The 24,627-nt window shown below is 43.9% G+C and overlaps 2 protein-coding genes across 4 annotated transcripts in view; one reads left to right on the top strand and one right to left on the bottom strand.

Annotated features, from left to right (window-relative positions):
• The first annotated feature begins 12,050 nt into the window (after positions 1–12,050).
• Positions 12,051–18,883, top strand: LOC132322239 (purpurin). The gene is made up of 6 exons (XM_059836590.1): positions 12,051–12,116; positions 13,041–13,158; positions 14,587–14,723; positions 16,085–16,197; positions 17,246–17,458; positions 18,631–18,883. The coding sequence occupies exons 2-6, from the start codon at positions 13,042–13,044 to the stop codon at positions 18,639–18,641; spliced, it is 591 nt and encodes a 196-aa protein (XP_059692573.1). The 5' UTR covers positions 12,051–12,116; position 13,041; the 3' UTR covers positions 18,642–18,883.
• A 2,491-nt stretch (positions 18,884–21,374) lies between these two features.
• IDUA (alpha-L-iduronidase) overlaps positions 21,375–24,627 on the bottom strand; it is a 46,122-nt gene continuing 42,869 nt past the window's right edge. For all 3 annotated transcript variants that reach the window (XM_059836589.1, XM_059836588.1, XM_059836587.1), the window contains one exon: positions 21,375–24,310. In XM_059836589.1, coding sequence (XP_059692572.1) covers positions 24,210–24,310 — 101 coding nt within the window. In that variant the 3' untranslated portion in view covers positions 21,375–24,209. The remainder of the gene's footprint in view (positions 24,311–24,627) is intronic.

Consider the following 24,627-nt stretch of genomic DNA (forward strand, 5'->3'; position numbering starts at 1 on the left):
AGGTCTCTCTCTCTACTATTGCATAGTTCTATGGCAGCTCCTGTAAGTGTTGTTCTCTAAGGGAAGCATCAATCCTGAATGCTTTAGTCCAGGGTTTGAACTGAACTGGCAAGGTCTGTTTGCTTCTTGCTAGTAAGAGCCACGACAGGAGGCATGCTTCTAAGTGGCATCCATATGGGAAAGAACCTGGAGAGCTTCTGTTCAGGGTGGCTGAATTGAAGCACTCTGAGAAAGTGTGAGAAGCCCTGCAGGCAAAATGAAAAACAAACACCAAACAAAACAAAACAAACAAGCAATCTGGGAAGGTAGAAAAATTTTCTTGTTACTATCAGTGGAGAAAGGGGGAGAATTACGGCTGTGAGGAACAGGAGTTGTTTCATATCAATGAAGCCACAACACTGCAAACAGCAGGTTTGGGTCAGTGTGATGCTGGGAGGCAAAGTGCTACTTCAGAAGAACTAAACAGTGCTCAGGAGGTTTCATTACTGGAGAACAAGGGCAAATCCCATCTACTATATTGCTGGAAAATAAGCAAGCCTCACCTGCTCAAAGAGTAAGTGTCTAAGGGCCCAGGCTGCCTGTGTCTGTGAATATTGTCACTTCTCCCAGGAGTGGTTCAATCCAGCCTGGGAAGAAGGTGGCTTGTTGTAATAATTCTATTCTAATATCTCAGGCAGGATATTAGAATAGAATTATTGTCAAGAGGACTTGGAGGAGGTGATGTGTGCCACACTGCCTTCCACAACAGTGTTCTAGCAGAGGAACAAGGACCTGCTCAGATCTGGCATGGTGGGGGGCTGCTCCAGGCCTCCAGAATGGGGTGCATGGAGCCTTTTTGTGAGCAACAGGCAGGACTGACCCAAGCACAGGGCTTGGTGGCAACAGGGAATTTTAGCAGGGACGGCAGCGCTTCAGGTTGCAGGCTGCTCAGCAAGGTTCCACATGTTGCAGCAGTTTTCTGTGTACAAAGGGTGGCAGAAAGAGCAAGAGGCAATTTTCTTTGATTTTGACTGGAGACAACAGCAAGAACTGGCAGAGAAAGGAAAGTGGAAGACAGCTCAGGTGAATGAGACCATGAAATGAAAGTTTCAAACTGGAAAAAACAGGCCATTTCATAAATTATGTCTGCCTGTTAATCTTAAACAAGAGAAAAACAGGCAGAAAATGTGTAAGTGTGGTGAAATTATTGAAGATGTGTATAAAAATACCATGAACAAGTAAAAAGTAGAAAGTCAGAAAACTTAAGATCAAAGATGAGGTTAAATTAGGAACATGAAGAGCAATAAATATTTTCAGTTTATCATATAGGGAAGAGCAAGAATATCAAGAAAAGTACTGAAGAAATGGAGTTTTTAGAGGGTTGTGTAAAGTAACCTCTAAACTCTCAATGACTTTTTCTGACAACTAATGGGGGATCTTCTGAGGTTTTGAAAGTCTGGGAAGAAGTAGATGTAATGATGCTTTCAACAAAATAGGAAAAAATAAAGAACTGGAGAATTCTACAATAGATAGTTTTGAAAGTTTGGTTTCTAAGAAAATACGGAAACCAACCTGTTTATCTGCATACCTAGAGGAGACAAATGACAGCCAGTGTGACTTTGTCAAGAGCAAACTCTGTCATACAGCAGTTTTGTCTGTGGCAGAGCCAGAAGTTTCTGGACAGAAGGAAAGTAATGGCTGTCACAACTCTTGACTGATGAGGAAACGACATAATAGATATTTTGTGTCTTACAGTGAGGGCTTAGACAAGACAGTGAGAAGGTGGTGGCAAATGTATTTGAAAGACAAATAGTTTGTTTTAGTAGCTCACTAATGAAATGTATAATTTCTTGAGTAGGATTCTCTGTGGAGGCTTTAACAGATGTAGCACACGTCTGTATTTCCACTGATAGGTGTAAAAATATTAAGCCAGTGAGTAAGCCATGGTCAGGTGTCTGTAAATGTGTTTGAGCACCATCTTAAAACCAAAGACATTTGTATTCAGGACGAGAGGACTAGAATTCACCCAGGAGGCATGGAAAGTCCTGCTTACATGGAGAGCAGACACCTGGTGAATTCATGGGGATGGGCCCCTACCTCAGCTTAACAAAGGCTGCACAATGTGTCAAGACTTCCAGGCAGAAGGAGGTGTACATCCATTAGGATGAGCCCTCTCTTGCATAACAGATTGTGCCATGTTGTTCTAAACAGATGTCTCACCTGGAATGCCTGGGGAAAAGTCTTTCCTTTGAGGAAAGACTGGGTTTTCTCATGTCTGTTTTTGAGTAATCTCTTTTCTAACAAAGCAGTCCCCACCTGTATAAAAGGCTACAGCTAAGAAAAGGGGAACAGTCGGTTCTCCACAATCGTATAGGACAGGAGATTTTAGACCTGCAAAGAAAAGCCTTCCAAAACAGTGGGAAGAGATTGCTCCCACCTTGTGTAAGATACCCTTAGAAACACAGCTATCATCCTTTTTCCCAGGAAGCATTTCTAGTCAGAAGAGATCCATGCTCGCCAGCTGGAACTGATATGGACAAACAGCTTCTCAGAGCTGGAGGGAAACATATTTTTCTGTGGGTCCAGCCTTCCTGCCCATGGCCTGTCAGACCAATTAAAGGTAAGGAAACCGTTGCTTGTACACCAGTAAAAACTCATTTGCAGCTCTGTAAACCTCCAATTTGGGAGTAATTTTACTTATGTCTAACACAAGGAAAGCTGTAGGCTGCCTTCTGCCTTTCAGTGTCTCTCCTCCAGTAGCAATCTGGGCCCTGCCAAGACTTGGTGAAATGCCAGCCTTGTTTCATCCCACAGGGGCAGGGAGGAAAAAGGTTGAAGTGAAACCAATTTAATATCTTTCAAGGGGACTAACACGTTTTGGATCCCAAAGGAATGAAGTTTCCTCTCACCATGTCTTTGAAGAAAGTCTGAAGTGAAGTTTAGCTCTTCTTACAGTCCAGCATACTGTTGCCTGACAGTTTTTATGATCCATTGGATCTTCCTTGTGCCAGATCAAATTTGTGGAAGGAGAGAAAGTCTCCTGGGAGCTCATAGCCACTTCTCAGAAATTATTAGAAGTCCAGGAATCATAGGACTGCTCAAATGTCCAAGAATGATATGAAGTGGATAACACAGGACAGAGATATGCAGTAAGAGGATACCCTGTGTCTGAACAGAAGGTCCTTCAGGCTTGGTAAGATGTGGTGTTTCCCTGACCAAAAAAAAAAAAAGGTTTTGTGGATGCACTAAGGGTTATGAAAATGGTTGTATGTGCTTTTTGGCTGTGATTTGGGAGCTGAAAAATTGCAAAAGCATGAACTCTTCATATTGAATCAAAATTGGCACTCTTTTGGATCCAAACCTTACAGATATTCATACTTCATTTGGTCTGAAAGTTTATGTTCAGTTCAAGATAAGTGCTTTTGTTTCAAAACATTTGTTAGAAAAACAGTGCCCAACATTGATACTCTGGGCTCCAAATATGAAAGATCCAGGATTAGTTCATGCTCCTGCACCCAGGGTTTGAAATTTAGCAAGAAAAGTCCTCTTAACAAGGAGGAAGAATTCAGGTCCCAACGTACCGATGTTTCCAGCTGCAGAGGTGGAGAATCTCAGGCAGTGCTTCCTGAGGCATCCAGAGCCTTGTAATTGCCGTGCAATTGAAACCATGCAGGAATGGCAGGTGGAAATCTAAATGAACTTTGCAAATGGAGCCGGCAGGGCCAGGGCAGCCCTTTGGTGGGCTCATGTACTCATAATTAAAAGCATGACCCAAAGAGGTGTAAGTGTTCCCTAGGCTTTCAGGGATATTCAAGCAACACCATGACAGCTATTGCTGGCACAACAATGGTAACTGGAGTAGATACAGTCTAAGCTTGCAATAGGATAATGTTCTTTGAATGGCCTTAGGCAGACAATGGAGGATTTTGGAGGAGGATGAGGCTGCTATTTCAGGAAACCCGCACTAGACTGTCACACAGCATAATAACATCTGAACACGTGTGGTTGCACAGACTTGTTTCCAATAGCTTTAAACACAAATTGCAGAATTGGCATAAGACCCCTGCTATATCACATGTTGGGAGATGTCATTGAAACAGCGTTCCAATTAGAAACCTCCAGTATTTAAGCTGTCCCAAAGGCTTTGCTGGTAGCTGGGAAAACAAGGTGGAGTTTCTGGGACTAAAATTCCTCCCCTCCCAACAACTCATATGACAGTCTCTCCCTAGTCCTAGCATGAAAACTACTGAAAATTTGTGGAGCAAAATCATCTGGCCGATGTGGTGCAAAACATACTGCCCAGGAAAAGCAGCAGTGTTAGGGCTATTTATGGGACTGTGTCCAAAGCAGTGGAGGCAAACACTGCCTGGAAAGCAAAAAGAGGGATGGGACATGCTGAGGGTACTCAGGCTGCTAAGATGCTTTTTGTTCCTTCTACATGGGAACAGTGTTTTTCCCCCTAAACAAGGAGCTGAGGGGATGGGAGCTGCAAGTGTCTAATCTAATTTGATTAGACATTATCCTTACAGGGCTCTGTATTGACAGCTATACTCAAACCTTTCTGACTCACTCATCTGTTGGCATAACGAGATTGCAGCTTATCTGATTTACCACATAATATTCTCATGCCACCTGCTTCTGTACAAGAATAAGCTTTCCTGCCTGCAGCCATGGGAGCCCAGTGAGGATCAGAGCCATGTCCCTCGCCCCTCCTGTGACAGGGACTTTTTCTGTCCCCCAAAGTCTGGCCCCCTCCTTCAGCTGCACATGGATTGTCACTTGTCACATGGAAGACTGGCATGCAAAACCTCTTGCTCATCATCCTCCCCCTGTCCTTCCCCTCTGTGGCTCTCCAGGGACCTCTAGATGCTACAGCAGCCCAACCTTGCCATCTGGGATCTCACCCTAGACTCTGCTGGGCCCCAGTCCTGGTCTGTGGCCCCAGCTAGTGCAGCCACCAGTGGGTGGGATACTGCCCCAGCTTCCCTGTCTGCACACGTGGTCAAGCTGGCTGGGGCCCGACCGGGACAGAGTGCACCTGGGCCATGGGGATGGCACAGGCGGGGATGGCACCAGGCTGGGGGTGCAGAGAGCAGGGCTACCCTCCATAGCAAGAACCTCCTCCAGCCTGGGCAAGCACCAAGTTCTGCCCCTGGAGCTGCTTGGAGCCTGCCAGAGGTGCAGGTTGGCAGTGCTGGGGACAAGTGTCAGCTGGGGCAAGTGCTTGAGCACAGCTTGAGACATATTTGTTGTAGTGCAATCTGTCACACAGAAACACAGCAATCCGACTCACACACGGGAGCACAGCAGCAGACTCTAACTCTGCAGGAAATGCACTTGAGCAGTAGCTGGTTATGCTAGAGCTGTATTTCCTTGCTGGCAGGATGGTTGTTAGCTGAGCTGTAGCCAGATCATGAAATGTTTGCAATAACGTTGACTCCACCTTGTCATGACAAAGGAACATCAGCCCTCAATTTATTAATTCCTTTGGAGAATTATCTTAAAGGTAGCATAAAACTTTTTGTATTACATTGGTGAATTGCAAGAATTAGAGATTTCCACTGGAGGTTCTTGTAGAAGGGACATGGGAGCACACTGGTCAGTTTGGTGTTTGCCAAGTCTGATTGTTACTATTCTGAGAGTTATTTCTCAGGAAATGTATCTCTGCCATGCCAGAAGACTGGAAATGTACCCGAGACTGTAAGTCACCACAGGCTGGATGTGCCTTCTTGACTTCTATATATTGTAAATATGCACAGATTCTCTTATTCTTAATTTGATGGAGAGATGGCTCTATTAAAAAATATAACAATACTGCAGCAGTGGCAATTTCTGCCCTAAGTGTACATGAGTTTATTATGTTTCAAATGACAGATTGTATCCAAAGCTCTTAGCACAAATCTCTGGACCTTGAATAAGAAGATTACTTCATTCATCAAATGTTCTATGAAGATGAAGGACTAAAATGATCTTTAAACTCTTCTCAGACTAAGCCATGTGCACAAAATACTTCCTTCCTATGTTTCTTCCCACAATGCTCTGGGCATGGAATTTAGGAAAGCACAGTGGTGTAGGACATATGAATATGTGCTCAGATGTACCCAGAAGTAACTTTGCTTATGCAGTCTCATGGAGAAACAATGAAGAAAAGAGAAGATGCTCAAAGGAAAGTTTGGCAGAAGTTTGCTGAACAAGAGGACAGCATGACAGATAAGGGAAATGATTTGTGGGAAACAGGGCCACAAGGGGGGGAAAAAAGACAGCAGGATGGTCAGGAGGAAAGGAAGGAAGTGTGGAAAATTACTCTAACTTCAAGAGTAATGGAAGAACAAGTAATGAGGAACTAAAAAGGGCTACTGAGTCTATAAAAGGCTGTGGAACCAGAAGGGTGGGAACAAGCAATGCCACCATGGGTAAGAAGAATTCAAGCAAAAAAAAAATCCCAAGAAGAAGCTGGAAGTGTCTGTGTGGTCTCCATGCACCTCTCAGAACAGTACGAAGAGGTTTGCAGCTCTGGCAGGCACAAAGGAAAGAGGAAGCAAGTACTTCTATTCCAGTGGCTAGCAGCAGGAGAGGTCATGCAGGAGTTCCACTGGGGCTCACAGGAGTGGCCATAGCTCCCCATGCTAGGCCTCCAGGCACAGGATTGCAGGGAGTCCTGCAGAGTTTTTGGTGGTGTGGGGCCATACTCTGGCCTGTATCCTCTTCCTTCTCTTGTGGGCAGAGTGTGCTTAGTGTCCAGTTCCTACAGTGGAGGTGGCTGCTGTGGTGGTATTTTTAATGGGCCTCTCTCTTTGAGGCAACCCCAAAATTTTCAGTGTTTCCAGCTTGTTGCTCTGTCTGAAGCAGATGTAAGGTTGATCTTGAAGCTGAATATTCCAGTTGTAAATTTACAGAGGTGGTAACACCGTGGAACTCTGAGATTGTGCTAGAATTTCTGGGCTTGTCTGTAAAATAAATAATTTTTCTGTGTAAGTGATGAGAAGTGTGCCATGGTGAAAACATGTCCATGGAAGGCTGGGGGTCTCTGAGGCCTTTTAGCTTTAAAGATCAGCTGCTTAAAACATGAAACAAACAAACAAATCCTCCATGAAAAATAAGTAATTCTATCATTTCTGACAGTTTACAGAACTCTTCTGTGTACCCACGCTCCATACTTCCATCCATTTCTCCTGCAGAAGAAGCAGATATAGAAATCTGAACTATGTGAAAGCCTTTGCTTATTCTCTTAGCTCTGTGACTCACTAATCAGCCTTGTGTTCACAGCTGCCCTCCCTCTGGAGTGCAGAAAGGTGCTCTGACCTAAACCTTCCCTCCTCGCCCCCTCTGTTGCACATGGAAACTGTGTCCTCTAACACCTTCTAAGGCCAGGTGCCCGGCCAATGACTTTTGACTGCGTGCACATACAGATTTCCTTGGCTTTTGTCATTTGTGCTTCTGGTTTTAGCTTTTAAATCCAGCATCAGGGCTGGCATGGACATCCTGGCTTACCCATAACTGCTCAAGCGCTGCGCCGGCAGTATCACTTTTGTAATGCACCTTGAGATGTGTGCTATGTAAGGAGCTGTATATATCCCATTGGAGTAATCTGATGCAATAATCTGGGGGCAGAATTTACCGTCTGAAACATGGAGACACATGGTCTCCTGTTATAGCATGCTTTGCAACCAGTTAGAGCCTATAGATTTATTCCTGCATTTTTTCATGTTAAACTGTTTCTGTTGCAAGAACAGAAAAGGAAAGAGGAAAACACTCATGGTTTATTCCTTATACAATATACTCCTTTTTAATCTCTGTGCCTCCTTCTTTTTGGAAGGCATCCTGGGAATAACACCAGGAATTAAATTAACTCTGGTCTGTTGCCTCATTTTGAAATATGGGAGAGGCTAGTGCTGCCTGAAGGAAACAACCTCCTTCCTCTCGTCTTCCCCTTGCCTTCCCCTGCTGCCCTGATTTTCTAGGATTTTCTAAGCCTTCTGATGTTTACCTCCTTGTGGAGAACTTTATCGCACACTGTCTGGAGATAACACATTGTTTTGCATTCCTTTATGGAGGAGGAGAGACTTGATGGACTGTTGGTTTGCCCAGTGGCATTGGAGAGGTGGCACGGTCACCCTCCAATCCACTGTCACTTTTGGATAACTATAAATATTGGAGACAGAAAATAAACTTCCCTTTTTGTTCTTCACCTTGGAGCAGCGTTGTGCGTCTGGTTCTTTCGTGTTCAATAGCGACATTCCCCCAAGAAAAGAATAGGATCAGGCCATAGAGTTATATCAGAGATATTTTCAAATGCAAAGACCTTATCTCCAGAGAACTGAGCTCCTTTCCTCTCTGAAGATGCCTCCCTCCTTGTCCATGATGAAATGGCAGGCTCTCCAGTCTTCTCAGGCTGAAAGGACTGGTCTTTGCCCTCCTGGACCTGGCAGCTTGTCATGAAATAGGCAAACCTTGTATCTTTAAACAAATGTTGCAATTAAACGAATAAACCTGCCAACGTCTGGAAATGGATCAGTTCAGCAGTAGTAAATATTAGCTAGGTATAGAGATATGTCAACAGTATGCCTCATAGTAAGTACTAGAAAATTACAAACAAAAAGTTCATATTTTTTCTGAGGGCCCCAAATACTCTCTTTTTCATGAGGTTGCCTTAGGCCTGAATTGTCTTTTGGTAGAGATTAGCAGCAGGCCATTTGGGAAACTGCCACGGCTGGGGAGGAAATCCAGCAGCTCACTGATCAAGCTGCAACCACCATCTGCACAGTTGTGCAGAAACCAGCAGATGGCACTAAACCTTAAATTGCTTCTTTGGCCGGCAGATCATTGTGTGGTAAAAGCCCTCTGAAGGAGAGATTTTAGCCCGCTCTGCATTTACCCTGTTCTACCAAGGCAGCAAGATATGGAAGGGTTTGGAAGAGAGGCTAGAGCTTAATTTTTCTGGCAGGCTTTTGCCAAGGCACTGAGAAAACCGTTCTCTCCAGGCTGACTGCCCATCATGACAGAGAAGCTGAGGCTTCTTGACTTCTCTTGCTTTGAGCAGCCCCCCTGTTTCACTTAAAAACAGGGTGAAAAGTGTGTGCCTTTTTCTGAGAGGCGTCGTGTGCACAGGAGCATGTGAGGTCCTGCTCTGCCAGTTGTCAGTCAATACATTCAGCAAGAATTACGCTATCATTTTTCGGAAGGGAAAGGTGTATCTCAGTTCCTGTCATTTAAAACTGTGAGGTATTTGAATATTGCCTTGAAAATTCTAAGGCGGTGATTTATGATGCCTTTTTAACCTAATTATATGACACACCCAAGAATCTTACCCTTGAACTCCAGAAGTACAAACTTCAAACAATTTCCTCTTCATCTGTATTGCATCACTCACTTCCTTTGAAAAGATCCACATTTCTGAGCAGAAGTCACAGAAACTGAAAACCTATATGTCTGCAGCCTAAATGTGATGTTCCACTGTGGGGAAGACTTATTTCTCCTGTGTCCTGCCCCAGTGAAGGAGTGGAGCAGACTATCACTGCCCTCTCAGCCCTTGGCAAACCTGGAACTGGGATGTGTGTTCTCCAGCAATGCAGGCACTGCCTTGTGACCTCCCTGAAAAATAGCCCGGCGTCAGCAGCACGAATTAGATGGGAAGTGGGAGGATCAAGTGCCTGCAGGTCATGGTGCAATAACCACTGCAGAAGCTGTCAGGGGCAACTCAGAATGCACCTGCCTGTAGCTGTTCTCCAGTGCCCTGGCAAACAAACCCACAATATAATCAGCTTCTGGGCAGCAGGGAACTTTGTGCTTGATGTAGGAGCATATTTGGAGCTCTCATCCTCTGGCATTGGCTGCTGAGCTAGCAGCACAAGTCACTAAATCTGAGATGGCAGTGCAATTACAGCAGTTCCCAGAGTAGTTTACCCAGTGCTTATTCCAATAATAAGGCAAAAGAAGGATCTGCTAGGTGCAGGAAATCTGAAACTGCTGGTGATGTATTTCACAGGATAGGGAAGAAGATGAGATTAATCATCTCATCTGCATACCTGTTTTGCTGCATGTCATTAAAACTACCATTAACAGTTAGTTACCCTTGTGCTGAGTTCAGTACACTGACCAGTCAGGCCATCTCTTATACTAAAAACCAGCCAGTTTTGGTGAGCAAGTCTGGAACAGTCTCTTGAGTATCTTCTTTGACAACCAAACATATCTTTGGGCATCTTTGTTTTATAAAATCTGTTTCATGTTACATCAAATTCAACAAACCCGTGAATATGATTCAATGCTTTGATTCCTCCTTTTTTTCCCCTATGCCCAGTACAAATGGCCATAATACTGCAAAAATGAAGGTAGATTTGATTTTGTTTTCTTCTTGCTCCAAACAGCAAATAATGTAGTGACAGATGTTATGCTCACCAACCAAAATCTTGTGCTGTGATTAGCTATTATTAGCATGTGTCTAATCCCCGGGGGATTAAGTGGTTCATCTAAGCATGGCTTCAAGTGTCACCTATGTCTCACATGGACATAAACTAATCTCTTTTGTTGGAAACAGATGAAGTGATAAGTGTTTGGAAGCCTTCTGATTTACCGAAAACACTGCAGTTTGTTCTCTGTCAAATCCCCATGTCTTTCATGGGTGATAGAGAGTATTTTGTATTTGGTGTCAGTCCCTTTAAAACCTAAAAGCCATCTAGCCCTGAAGAGCAGTTTAAGAAGTTACTTTTTATGCCACTCTTTAAGTGGCTGAGCAGCCCCAGTTACCATGAGCTCATTCCTGTGTGGGCTTGCCCAGGTTGCCTCTGAAGACATGCAGATGGCATGAACAGGATAGGTTCAGTCACTACGCTGCATGCCAAGCACCACCTCCTCCTTCTAAAGTGTAAATGGAAGCTGCACAGAGGCCAAATCAAAGTTGCCTCCAGCAGCAAGTAAGGACAGCTTTTTCCAGGAGATGGGCAGCCCTAGGCAAGCTGCCTGGAAAGCAACAGAGCTCGCACCAGCTACAGGGCAAAGTTGTGTGCTTCTGTTCAAGAAGTCCTGGGCAAGAGGCAGTAAGTGATCACTGGAGCAAGCCCAAAACATGCAGAAGGCTTTAGCCTCACTGTGGAAGTCCAGACTGCTGGGTCAGAATCAAAAGCTTCAGGACTTCCTAGGCTGATTCCATAGGAGTTATTGGGTTGTCCCTAGTGGTTATGTCCAAGGCTCCCCAGCACTCAGCACCCGGTGTGAGGAATAACTGCTAGTACCATCAACTCCCACTCGAATGTCTCAAGTCTTAGATCTCCCAGGTGAGCCTGGGAGAAAGAGTTCAGGAGCAACCTTTGCAGTTAAAGAAATTATTTGGGCACTTGAGAATGGCAGGCATGGTTTGCTGTCAAAAGTACTCTTCTAGTGATCTCTGCCTTCTTGTCTTTTTCTGATGTATTGTATTCCCATGAGAGGCTACTAAAAGGAACATTTTGGGAAGGAGAGAGCTATAGTATTTATGTAACTGGAAATGTTGACAAAATTAGCCAGGAAGAATTTACATTAAAATGTTTCACTGCACAGGAGAACTGAGGACTCTCAAGATTCTGATATTAACATGAAGGCTAAACTACATTTTTACACTTTTTTGTCCCATCCCCCATGTAGGTAATGCATAATGTCTTCCTACTCTTGAAAGGATCACCTTAATTTGATGATGCAGGTATGAGAAAAGCTAATTATGTACCTGCTCCATGCAAGTTGTCAAAACACGTGACTATGCAGATGCGTGTGTATAGACCAAGTGTTTCTCTAATTAATGCTCTGTGCTTATTCTCCTAACATGTGTTAGGGGCAGAAAGACTTCAATGAGACAAAGCAGTGGTACAATCAAATCATCAGATTTATTAGCTTTCTGGGCAGCTTTTTCCATTATGTAAAAGCTGTGTTTGTATTAGTATAGCAGTCAGACCCACCAGTGTGAGGATTACAGTTGGTTTTTACATAATGGATTATCCAAGATTAAGTGTTTTATTCAGGCACACAAGCAAAAATAACCAATTAGTGACTTTGCAGATTCCTTATTTAAGGGGAGCTGGAGGGCAATTGACACAAAACCCTCCTGCTACCTGCAGTCCAAAGACTGAAGCAGAGTAGTCTCAAGGATCTCCAGCATCTCTACTCAGCAGGTAGGTCTCCCTTCAGCAGAGGTGGGTGAGACAGGCATATCTTGCAGCAGGGAAAAGCAGCTTGCATGGCAGCAGCTAGGAACCGCCTAGTGTAGCTGCATGGGTGTTTGGGCTCTGGGGTGGTAGCTCATCTAGGATGGTGCTGACAAATGTTAGATAACTGTTTTATCTTAGCATCAGAATAGGTACTCAGTGTCGAATACTCTGCAAGAATGTATAACAAAGGTTCTCTCTTCCTGAAGTGTCAGAAACAAATGTACTGGGATATGGATAAGGTGGGATACCCAAGGAGAAAAACAGCCATGGACACCTAGTTGTGGTGCTGCAATGACAGATCAAGCCTCTAGAAAATTAATATTATTTGTAATGTTTATTGAAGGAATGGTCAGAGGGCAGCCATTACCAAGGTGTATTATGCCATTAGAGTAGGCTCCTGGGAAAGGCCTGTTTTGGTGGGCAGAGCTGGAGATAAAGAACACGGCTTTGCTGGCTTGAAAGCAAAGCGGACACTCACTGTGAAATAATTAGAAACAACATCTTTACAATGTACAGTGCTTTACCAGAGCTCATCAGAACATTTTTCTTCCTGTGAAAACAAAATTCAAAACATTTCACATTTTTTTTACCAATTCTTACTGACCTTATCCATAGTCTGGCTTGATTTATAATACAAGAATACAATGAATTGCATTACCACTTCTGGCAAGCAAAATACTCCTCCAAAGTAATTCCCATTGATGTTCAGTTTTGGCTGAATTTAGGCACCACAATGACTCAGTATCAATGGAAGAGCTGGTTGTTAGTACCAATGGAAGAGCTAGTATGGAAAGAAACTAGTCTTAAAATGACGGAAAGGCATCTGTAGCACTAGCTACCTCCATCTTCTGCATGAAATAAACCCTCATGTTTGCTTTTGTCTTGCAGAATGAAGTACGCACAGTACGTTTTCCTGGCCTCGGTCTTCTACACTGTTGAATATAGCCTAGCTCAGACCTGTGCAGTGGAGTCTTTCTCTGTGAAAGACAATTTTGATCCAAAAAGGGTAATTATGGTTACTTCAATAGTAAACATGAAGAAAATTTACATGTAAACTGTTTTTCCATGTTATGGATTTTGATCATCTAAAGGGTTCTTCACGAAAAAGCGAACTTCTTTTGTGTTCTGTCTTGCTGATGCTGTTTCTGTAGTTTTTTTTTTCCTCAGTACTGTTTAACCTTCTGAACATTACAGTAAAACTGGCCTTGAAAGCCAGGGATGTTACTGGAGCTCGTATTCTGTTTTGGCACAACTTTGAGCTTCGAGCATTCCATGAAAGGAACAATTTAGATCCACATCAGAGAGGAAGCTCAAGCTCAAGCCCTAGGGTACTTGCACCCATCACTAGTCATTACTGGAAGTAATAGCAAACGGAAATCTTACCTAGTCAGGTACACTGAACACTGTCTCCTGTTTAAACACATCATTTGTGCTTCCGAGGAGAAAATGAGGGCTAACCTGCTGTTGGAAAGGTCCAGACACGTGTCAGTACCTATGTTGACTAATGGTCAGCAAACACCACAACTCTAGGGGCAGCTGGGATGTGGTGAGCACTTTGTCTATACAAGATTGGCTTTGCTGGAAACAAATCATGTGTGGGGAGAGCTTTGGGAATATCCCAGTTTAAAAAGTCAAAGTTTTCGCTCGGGCTCCTGTATTTAGGAATCAGCCTTGCAGGCTTAAGCACAACTTGCCTGACAGATGTCATTAGCTTCACTGCAGAATTAATTTTAACACAGTCAGCTTCTGTTCTTCTCAGCATTTCTACTGATAATGTTAACTTTAAAGGTCTTCCTCTCTGTCAGTCACTTGTTAAGATCTTATTTTCATATTACTAGATACTTCTTGTACATTTTCAGGGGCCCATTTTTTGCATGGACATATTCTTTCCCTTAATCTCCATTTCTCTCTGCTATTACTATCCCCAAAACACCCTCTCCATGTTTTGAGCATGTAGTCATCATTTTCTGCTTTGCTGGGTAAACCCTTTTCCCCATCAGAGATCAAATGTGTCCTGTGGCAGCCACAAAGATTGTCTCCAGCCAGTTTGCTACAGTCCTTGTACCTACAATTTGATATTGTTGAACTTGGAAGAGAAGAGGCTTGGACAGGAACAGGAAAGAACCAGACTGACTCTCAGAAGATGTGTTAGGATGGGAGATGCTTTTGGTGGGGGGTCATTGTGACAGGAATCTCTCACTTCACAAGGACTACGCACACAGAGCAGTGCAGAGCTGCTAGACCCACTTCTTCTGGCACAGAGACAAGGGTTCATCAGGCAGCACTGCAGCATCTGTGTGCTACATTCCCTCCCAAACTCAGACTGGCATTTAGCAGGCAATGGGGAGTTAGAAAGGCACTTTGATCACAGAATTGTGTTTGTGCTAATCTTGCCATGGTGGCTAATGCAGATATTAATACACTTTCATGACAGTATGCAGGGAAATGGTATGCCCTGGCCAAGAAGGATCCAGAAGGCCTTTTCCTTCAGGACAACATCTCTGCTGAATACACTGTGGAGGAAGACGGCACGATGACTGCATCCTCCAAAGGCCGAGTGAAGCTTTTTGGGTGAGCTCTCTTGACTTTCAGCTCTAGCTGCTGTCATGAGGCACTGGATGAAGGGGACAGGGATGACGATCTACCCTGAACACACAACATGGCTGGGGAAAAGCCTTCATCAAAAAGGAAAGCTTAGCCAAAGCATTAGATTAGAAGCTAGAGGTTAGACACTTTTGAGCCCTGAGATTCTTCACAGCCTGGCTCAGCTTTGCATCCACCACAAAACTACTGCATAAAGTTAATAATTAAGTCAAACCTTGATTGATGGAATGGTTAGATAAATTAATTGCAATCAAGTAAAGGAGCTAATGAAGGCTGTCAAGATGCAAGATTTCTGAGGAAAACCTGTGGTTAACTCTTAGATGTAATTGCAATGCCTGAATGGACAGATGGCAGGAAGCTTAGAGTTTTGCCTGTTGGTCACAATTACTGCAAGGAATTACAGCATGTAAAGAGATTAAATAGATTTCTGAGTGCAAAAGAGAAAATCTGCAGCTTCCAATATGCTAGCACTAGCAGGTGGCTATGAACCTTGAACAGTGCAGCACTCCAAGATATTTTGGGAATGGGCAAATGAGGTTTTGCAGGTATGCCACACTGTGCAAGGGAGAAGATGCCTGAAAGAACTCTTCAGAAAATAAGTGAGGTCTCAAGGCTGCTGCAAATTTTATTTCTGCAAAGGCAGGATAAGGGGAAGCCCAGCCTGAGCAAGGAAGGGAATGAAGACCCTTCCACTGTTTCACTAATCCAGGTAATGCTAGACAAACAGTGTTGAAATGTGAATGGCGTTCAAAGGAAACAAATACCAAACAGAGAAGGGCATTGTAACAAATGGACACCCACAGGGTTCTCAAAGGCTCTGTGACAGCTTTTCACCAGCTTGGCAGAGAAGCTGTAACTATTACTGTGCTTGTAACTGACATTCCTGTGCCCATATTGCCAGGAAGGGAGAGACAGGGGAGAGCCAAGTCCCTGCCTCTTCCTAGGCCACAGCTACTGACCTCAAAAGAGCCCAAATGCAGGTGAGCTCACCCTGCAGACTGCTAGCAGGGAGCCAAGAAACAACACTCATTATTGTGCTTGGTGGCTGTCTGCTTGTACAGAAATAGATGGCAAAAATCTTACTGAACTGAAGGAGGGTCAGGGCACTGCCCCAGCCACAGCATAACCATACAGCAGAGTTGGGGGCCAGAGAGCCACAGCAGTCACTGGCTGTGATTGATGTGTGTTTGTACTTAGTGATTTTGCATTAAGAAAGGCCATGCCCATGCTTGACTGAGGCAGTTGTGCCCAAGCCCTGAGTGAAGGACACCCATTTGAAGTTCTCATGCTGCCAGGTCTTACCTTGAATCTTATGTATCTCGTTGCAGTTTCTGGGTGATCTGTGCTGACATGGCTGCTCAGTACACAGTACCTGACCCAACCACTCCAGCAAAAATGTATATGACCTACCAGGGACTGGCCAGCTACCTCTCCAGTGGTGGTGAGTTAAAATTCTCCAGCCCCTTGACTCTTGTCAATTGCTTACAGCTGTCCAGATGTGCCTTTCCACATATAAACAGGACAAACAGTTCAGCTAAGATTGTTCCAAGCTCCCCCTGAAATATCCTTTTGTGGGGGGCATGCTTTATCCAAGCAGTGCATTTTATCTCCACAGAACGGGCAGCATCCAGAGATTCCCCACAGATCCTTCTGATACACTATGTATGTTAACAAGGAGGCTTACAGGCATTGGGCCGCACACAATGGGTTCTGTACAGCCAATTGTGGTGTTCAGCCTAGGGGAGCCATACTTCCTGGGCCCCACTGTGGGCATTAAGGAAGTGCTGAGGTCAGTCACCCCTATATTCCTCATAGCCAAACAGAGACATGTAGACCACCCACTGCTGCACCCCAGGAACAAGACTCATTTCTCCCCAGATAGACACAGCTGGACTCAAAGAAATGAGGCTGTTAAGTGCACCTTTCAGAAACTGCTCATGCTGAACCTTACACGCCCTTCAAAGCCCATCCTTTGTGCCCAAGCCTCCCATAGCTGCAGTTTCTCAGCTGTGGAAGTTGGGGAGGACTTCTAAGGTGTAAGAAAGTACATTCTCTTAGTACTGGCAGATAAGCCACACCAAAAAGAGCTAAGTAGAGCAAGGCTAGGAAACAGGAGGAGTGTTTCACTGAGGCTTCCTGTATAGGAAATGTAATCTGTACTGTATGTCCTTCCTTCCACCATGCTTGAGCAAGCAACGCAAAGAGGTATTTTGTCATTGAAAACCTAGAAAATCCTAGTCCTCCTAACACCTCTAGTCTAAGAAACAAAAGGTGAAAATGCACTGAGCATCATGGGGAAAATCAATGTCTCAGGATGTCCTGTGCTTGTCCCAGTTCTCCTCATGGTGTGGAGATAAGCTGGATGTGTGATGTGATTATAGATCCTCTGGAAAGCTATCCCTGCCATGAGTTTGCCACCTCCCTGCTGAAGGATCCACCTCTCCTCTGTTGTGCCCACTGTGACAAACCTGTGTGTTCTGTTATTTCAGGGGACAACTACTGGGTGATTGACACTGACTATGATAACTATGCCATCACCTACGCCTGCCGCAGCCTGAAGGAGGACGGCTCCTGTGATGATGGCTACTCCCTGATCTTCTCGCGCAATCCCCGTGGCCTCCCCCCAGCCATCCAGCGCATTGTGCGCCAAAAGCAGGAGGAAATCTGCATGTCTGGCCAGTTCCAGCCTGTGCTCCAGTCAGGTACTTCGGGCTAATTAGTAAACTCACTGAGTTGCACAGTAGGTGACTGCATTTGCTGTTAATGTGACAGAACTACAGTAAACACAGTTGTTCTTTTTTAGCAACCTTTTCCTCATGTTAGATCTGATAGGAAAAGAGCTACAAAGGGAAATCCATAAAGGAACAAGAGCCTGCTACAGGCTGGTTCTGCAGCCTTAAGACTGCTACTTACCGGAATCCTGTGTGTTGAAACTGGTACACTACCAGATGAAGAACAGCCTGTTACTGCAGTAGACAGTACAGGGATGGACGCAACAAGCCAGTGATTCTGCACTTGGAAATGCTTGTCTTGGCCACTTGCATAATAGCATCTTACCTTGGGTCTGTGCAGTGGCCTCCAGGAAAAGATGAAAAGATGCCTCCAGGAAGGACCACTCTCACACTCAGTTCCATCGTGACTTGTGTCCTGTATGGTCTGAGTAGCAGGGATGAATGGCTCTGAGCAGCATTTCTGACTGCATCAGCTGGCAGTGGGAGTCAGCAGTTGCTCCACATACATGCAAACAGACCACATCTAAAGCCCATTTTGGGAACATTTTTCTAGAGGTAAAGGAATTGATCTTCTAGTTCAGATGCTGCCCATTAAATAGGAGGTCACATTTTTAGGGCTCTGCAGAAGGCAGAAATTCTTCTTTGTTGGCAGTTGAGCACTCACACTCTTCACAACCTCACTACCTGGCCTGGAAGTTGACCCTTTACTAAGCCACATAACACATGTGTTCTGCACTGTGGGACAAGGAATGGCAGCTAAAACCTCCTAACAGCACATTGTTGTGTCAGCCAGTCCTCCATGAGAGAGCAGGTACTGGCATCACCCAAGGCCATGCCATGGGCATTCCCTGCCCCATAGCCCTCTCTGTCACACAGGGAAGGCAGCTGGTTTGCAGGGTCATGCCTGGGTCCTCAGGAAAGCCAAAAGCCCGTGGCTACCTAGGAAAGGCTGCCTGTGTCTGTGCCAACAGACAGAGAGAAATGCAAACAGCAAATTTTGCACCCTGCATCCTAGCCTTGTAGTGTGATTCAGAAGTACCCTAGGAAGGTTGTAGTTATAGCTTCAGTGGAGACTTAATGGCTGTTAAAGCACTTTGCAAATTTACTTACACAGACTAAAGTTTATTTTTCTTTCTTTTCAGGAGCCTGCTAAAAGTACACTTCTGATCCTATCCTTAAGCACAGAAACCAGACCTCTCGGTCTTGAAGTTGCCACTCAACTAATAATTTTAAAAAAATCATAGTATGAAATAGTGTGTTTTTCCTGAAAAACACATGAAAATATTGGGGGATCTTTAAACAGTGTGCAATATAATAGTGATATTTGAATTTTCAAGGTAATACTTAATGTGGCATTTGTCAATAAAAGTTTTGGAAAAAAATGCACCTCTGAAACTGGCTTTTGTTGCCTGTTGTCCTGTCTGTTGGGGAGCAGAAGCAATGAGAATGCTCACCAAGGAGCAGTGAGACAGCAGCCAAGGGTGTTCCCAGCACAGGTAGGGCAGTGTCACTCCCCAGCACTGAACGAGGGGGCAGGGCAAGGATGATGAGAGAGGCACATCCCCTGACAGGGCTGATTGTCAGAAAGCAGCATGGTGACAGGGTTAAGTCTGGGATTCCCCTAGAAAGTCCAGCCAGCGAGGACAGCAAGGCACAGGACAGTATGCAGGGACATCAGTGAGATGGCTCCAGCCAAAAACAGGACTCAAGAGCACATTTGAGGCAGAGCTACCTGCAGCAAAGTTCCTAAGTGGAGAACCACAAATGCAATAAAACAGATGCTACTTTCAATAACACTGGAAAATGCTTGAAATGAATGGGTGCTTGCATTTATAATGGCATTAACAGTAATTTGTTCCTCTCTGCCTTCATTATGTAGTTTTTGGTATCTGAAAGGTATAGAACTGAAAGATACAGAATAGACTGGGTTTATGGCAAAGAATTTCACAGACAGAGAAAACCAAAAGAAGAGTACCTGGAAATCTCCATGTAGAAAAAGAGTAACCTGAGTCAGCATTATTGACATGTATTTCCCACTGCTTTTAGTAAAATCACACTCACCTTGTGTTTCCTAATAATAAAAATACCAGTCTAGAACATCCCAGTATCCTGCTGAACCCTGCAGTTTATCAACTACACAAATTTTTACAAGTTATAATTACCAAGCTCAGAGGTAAGACCAAGCTGAACAGCCCCTACTCCTGAGGCTTCCAAAATGTGTGTGGAACAAGGCTGATGTTGACTGAAGACCTTCAGAGACACTATTAAACAGCTTCTTCAATATGCTTGTACAATCTTACCCACAGTAACCAGAAAGAGTATAGAAACCAGAGACACTCTCCAGGACCAGACACATTATCCCAGGGATGCAGTGAAGTCTCTCAAACTTGTATTTCCCAGGATTACCTAGCAATACTCATAAGGCTCTCAACCTGCTTGAACAAATGTGTCCTTCTTCTTCAGGTCTAGGGAAAGCTACCCAGACAGAGAACAAGATTGGGCGCTACCACCTAAAGCTAAGGACACAAACAGAGGAGCACTAGCAGGCACTGCTAACAAAACCCCACACAAACAGAGAACTATTCAGTGTTGAAAAAATATCAGCCTTTTCTGCTGGACTAAGTGCAAGGTCAGTGCACTGATTGAATGCTCTCCACTTCCACCCTTCTCCCAGCAGGAAGTATTGGGGTGGAATCTGTGACCTTAGGACTTGTATAACAACTGATTAGACAGCACTAACCCTTAGCTGAAGTAGCATGGCCTTTGGCCAAAACTGTCAGACTAATACTACCCACTTAGAGAAGTGGGATTTTTAATGTCTATGGCTACACTAATTGTATGACCAGAGCAGACGAGAGTTGTAGCAAGAAGATACAATCAATATGCAGGACCCAGCGCATCTTTATTGTGCTTGGTGTAGTCTGTCTAGACAAGACAGGCAGTGAAATTCCTCTTTAGCCACATGAGGCAAAGCCTGCAGGATCATAGAAATGTAGAGGTGATTCTGGTTGAATACACCATGGTTGAGTTCACGCCCCCCCCAGGAATTGTACTTGGAGGAAGCATGTCTCCATCAGGACCACAAGCAAGTCCTCATTGTATGATGTGGTAAGTTAATGAACAGATGGGAGTTACATCATATCCATTTGTCTGTAAGGACTGCAGGAAATGTGAAAGACAAGGCAGGATAGGGCAGGCAGTCATGAGTGTATTATGCTGATGGAGACTTACACTTCTCTTGAAATTCTGTTGAGTTCAACATTAAACACCTCGAGTATATCTAGAGGCAGACAACTTCTGTCTGCTGTTTGAGCTGGTTGATGAAAAACAGTCTATTTTTCCTGGGTTTTAAGTGTGTGTATAGGTCCCAAGTCATAATCTCTGTCCTGCACAAACTTTCCACTAACAAGACAAAATAAAAAAATTGTTTATTCATTAAAAGGACTGTTGTTTTGTCCTCAGAAGGTCCTTTAATGCTGGCAGAAAGACGATGACTGCGCAACAGCAGGAGGGACCCTGCAAGGATATTGTCCTTCACACACCAGTGAACCTCCTCCAGCAAGGACACTGCAAGTCCTCAGATCAGACACTATGATACCACCTTGAGTTTGACCAGTTTTCCCTGGGCTGTGGTAACTGAGGCAATCTATGCATTTAAGTTTCTACTTCAGCCTTGACATTTTTTATGCTTCAGTTATATGAAATGCTGGAATTTCCACAAGTCGAGCTATTTTACCCCTTGTGCTGGTAGCTATAGTGAGCAGCAGCATGGTACTTGGTGGCTGGCTGGAGTTAAAACATGACAGTCCTTGGAGAATAGTCTTTACAAGATTAAGTTGAGTTGTAAGCAGTTTCTACACAGTGATCAGATCTTGTTTTTACAGGGTTCATGTGAAAGATTAATAACCAGTTTTATTTGCTCTCACAAAAGATGGTAACAAATGTAGCAATATACACGATTAGACAATGTAAAATACTCAGTTGAAAGGTTCTTTCAGTTGCAAAATGGTTATATAGCCTCACAAGCTTTTGTTTGAAGCGCAGGCAAATAATCCCATGTTGCAGTTGCAGTTACATATTCTTATTTGGATTAATGAATAGCAAAAGACATACATGAGCGCTCTGCAGCCTTGCTTTGGTTATGATACTACAGAACTACTAAGCACCTGCTATTCACATCTGGTGCTATGGATACTTGGCACTTCTGAAAATTCAAACTGTAATGGCTGATCACTACATGTAACAGAGAAGATTAGTTAAACATGCAATTCTGGAAACACTATCAGAGCCAGCAACAGATGGTTACAGAATTCTTAAGTTTCAAGTACTAAATAGCGTTTTTCTGTAGACATTAAATGATAAAAAAAGAAAACGCCATTTCAAAAACTTTTATAACTTGTTAGAAATAAACTCATACCTGGAAATACCAACTTCTCTTCTCTCTGTACTTGTTAATACATGCTCATTTCTTAAAGGAATGAGTTTATATCATAGCAGCAAAGAAGATTTTAAGAAGAAATCTTCTATTTTTCATGGTTTGCACATCTATATTTTCATCCCTGCATAACAAAATCAATACTATTCACTACAGCTATGTTTCTTCTAGGTTTTTTTTTCCTTTTTTTTTTTTTTTTTAATACACCTATAACTAGTACATAGTCCTTGGTTTGATAAAGACTGCTATATTCTGATTGCCAGGGTGGGAAAATTTTAAAGCAGAAGGGCTACTCAGGTAGGACATCTTAACACACTAAACTGTCCGCTCAAGCTCCTACATCCTCCCCTGCTCCAGACACACTAAAATCTCTCAAGACCCTATACTTAGTATTTCTCTAAATCATTTTATTTGTATTTCCACCTCATACTAGCAAAACAACATGTGTTAACTGCTAGATTTTACTTAACTCTGTACACTGGTTCTTAAGTCAGGGGCAATTATCACAAGTTTAAAACGTATTTTTACTATTTCCATGCAATAGAATGTCTCAGTAACTTTTTTTAAATTGAGAGGGTTTTCAATTCAGTAGAACCCATGAACCTTTTCTGTTCTGCCTGTATGGACAAGGAATTGGGAGGACCAGGATGTGACAAGTGCCCCTTATTAAAACTCTAATGAGGCAAGAAATATTTCATCTGAATTCTGTGACAGAATAAATCTTTTAAGGCTAATTTTCAGTAAAAGCACTTGAACAAGTAATCAGCAAGTAAGGAGATATAAGGCCACATTTCACATTTCACTGAGTTTTTGCATATGTTTCTTTTCTGTGCTGTAAGAGTTGAGGGTATTTGAGGTAGTTCAGCTCTCTCCTACTGTGCAAACTTGGGCACTTCTTTTTTTCTGAGACCTGAATGTTTCACCAAATATGCAGTTTTTGTTGTTATGTTGGTGAGGTGGCTGATGTCAGCAAAGAGAGCAGTAGGGGATTTGTTTGTGTGACAAAGTCACTCCTCTTACGGAAAACACTCCAGCTGTTTTCACTGGCATTATCCTTCTCTCTGCAAGCCTGTTAAAGGCACAGCTCAAACTGTGCCAGTTGTGAAAAGAGAAGAATAAAGCAGCACCCCTGCAATTTCAGGGAATTTTGCTGTTTACATTAAGTGTTTGGCACCTGCACGCACAGCCAGTGGTGATCTGTAGCCCGTGATCTAGGGCTATCACACGCTTGTGCACATGCTTTGCAAAGCCCAGGAGCTCAAACTGTTCTTTGTTAATTACTTAAGTGTCCTAAGTAGTAGCCCTGCTGCTACATTCAAGAGTGTGCTGTCCTGTCATATGAAGACACAAAAGGCTATAACTAGTGTTTCATTTTTCTCCTGGCCATGCAGAGCTGAGTGACCACTTACAGTCTGTGAGAGGAGGTGTTAGCTGTAAGAGCTGAAGGACACCAGGCTAGGTGAGAAAGAGCTTCTACCACAAACAGGCAGCAGCTGATGGCCAAAGTGCAAACAGGTGACCTGGGCAAAAGCACAAAAGAAAAAAGGCAGGGAAGTCTGGAGTCTAGGGCTTTCTGTGCCTTCTCCCCTCTGAGAATGAGCTGATATTCCTGCCTCTGCCTATGGGAAACAGCTCTGGCATCCATGTAATGGTCACAAATACTGAAAGAGCTGGGTGGAAACCCCTCTGTGAGAGAGTGAAAAACCTCATACACCTGAAGACATGGCAAGTGTTCTGAAATAACCCTCTGTGACTAACCAGCCAAAGGAACTAACAGATCCTTTACTTCATGCTCTGAATGTGTCTTGTTGCTGTGCACTTTTTCATCCAACTGTTAGGTCAAGACAGGCTGGCAGCTAAGGCAACCAGCTCACTCTCAGACAGGTCCTCCACATGCCTTTGCTACCATCCTTACCCACACAGGGAAGCCATGGTTCTGTTCCTGCTACAGTTTGTGACCTCTATAAATCTTAGCTTGCCCTGGCCATTAGCTCAGTGAAAAAAGGGGAATAATAAATATGTATTCCCATAATTCCTAGTTACCAGGCTGAATCCCTGTCCTGCGGCACCCTCTTACCAGTTGTGTTGGCAGCTGTGGTTGTTTGATAATGCTGTCTTTTGTGCTGTGAAGAGTTAACAGGGGTAGTTGCTTCTAACTTGTGTTCCTAACTTCATCAGGTTTCCATACGCCCTCCTCAGCCTGGGAGGAGTTTATTTTTCCGGGGAGTTGTCATTTGCAAGGAACATACACCACTCTGACACCAAGCCAGGCACCACTCTTCAGCGTCACTTGAAAGCTTCAATGTACCCCACGGGAAGAGAGGACAGGCCTGCCTTCCCCCAGTAGTCAATGGCACGCACTCTGTAAAAGCCGGAGACTGAGCTTCCTGCAAATGAAAAGGTTAGAAATGGTCACTGTGAAATGCTGACACCTGTGGTACTAGGAGGATGTGAAGCAGGCACTACTCCTGTAAAATGTAGGTTCATGGAACAGGTTGGAGAAATCAGTTCTGCACCCTACGTAAGTGTGTCTGTGCCCGTCTGATTAAAAATGATAAATTCCTCGTGGCCAAGTACTGACTTTTTTATCTTGTTTCACCAAGGATGTCCTCTCTACTTACTAGGAGTAGCAAGTACAGCTACAGGACTGCTTTCCCAGCAGTTCCTTTGGAAGAAGGCTGTGACATCTGCAACACAAAATTAG

Source organism: Haemorhous mexicanus, chromosome Z (genome assembly GCF_027477595.1).
Source record: "Haemorhous mexicanus isolate bHaeMex1 chromosome Z, bHaeMex1.pri, whole genome shotgun sequence".
NCBI lineage: Eukaryota > Metazoa > Chordata > Aves > Passeriformes > Fringillidae > Haemorhous > Haemorhous mexicanus.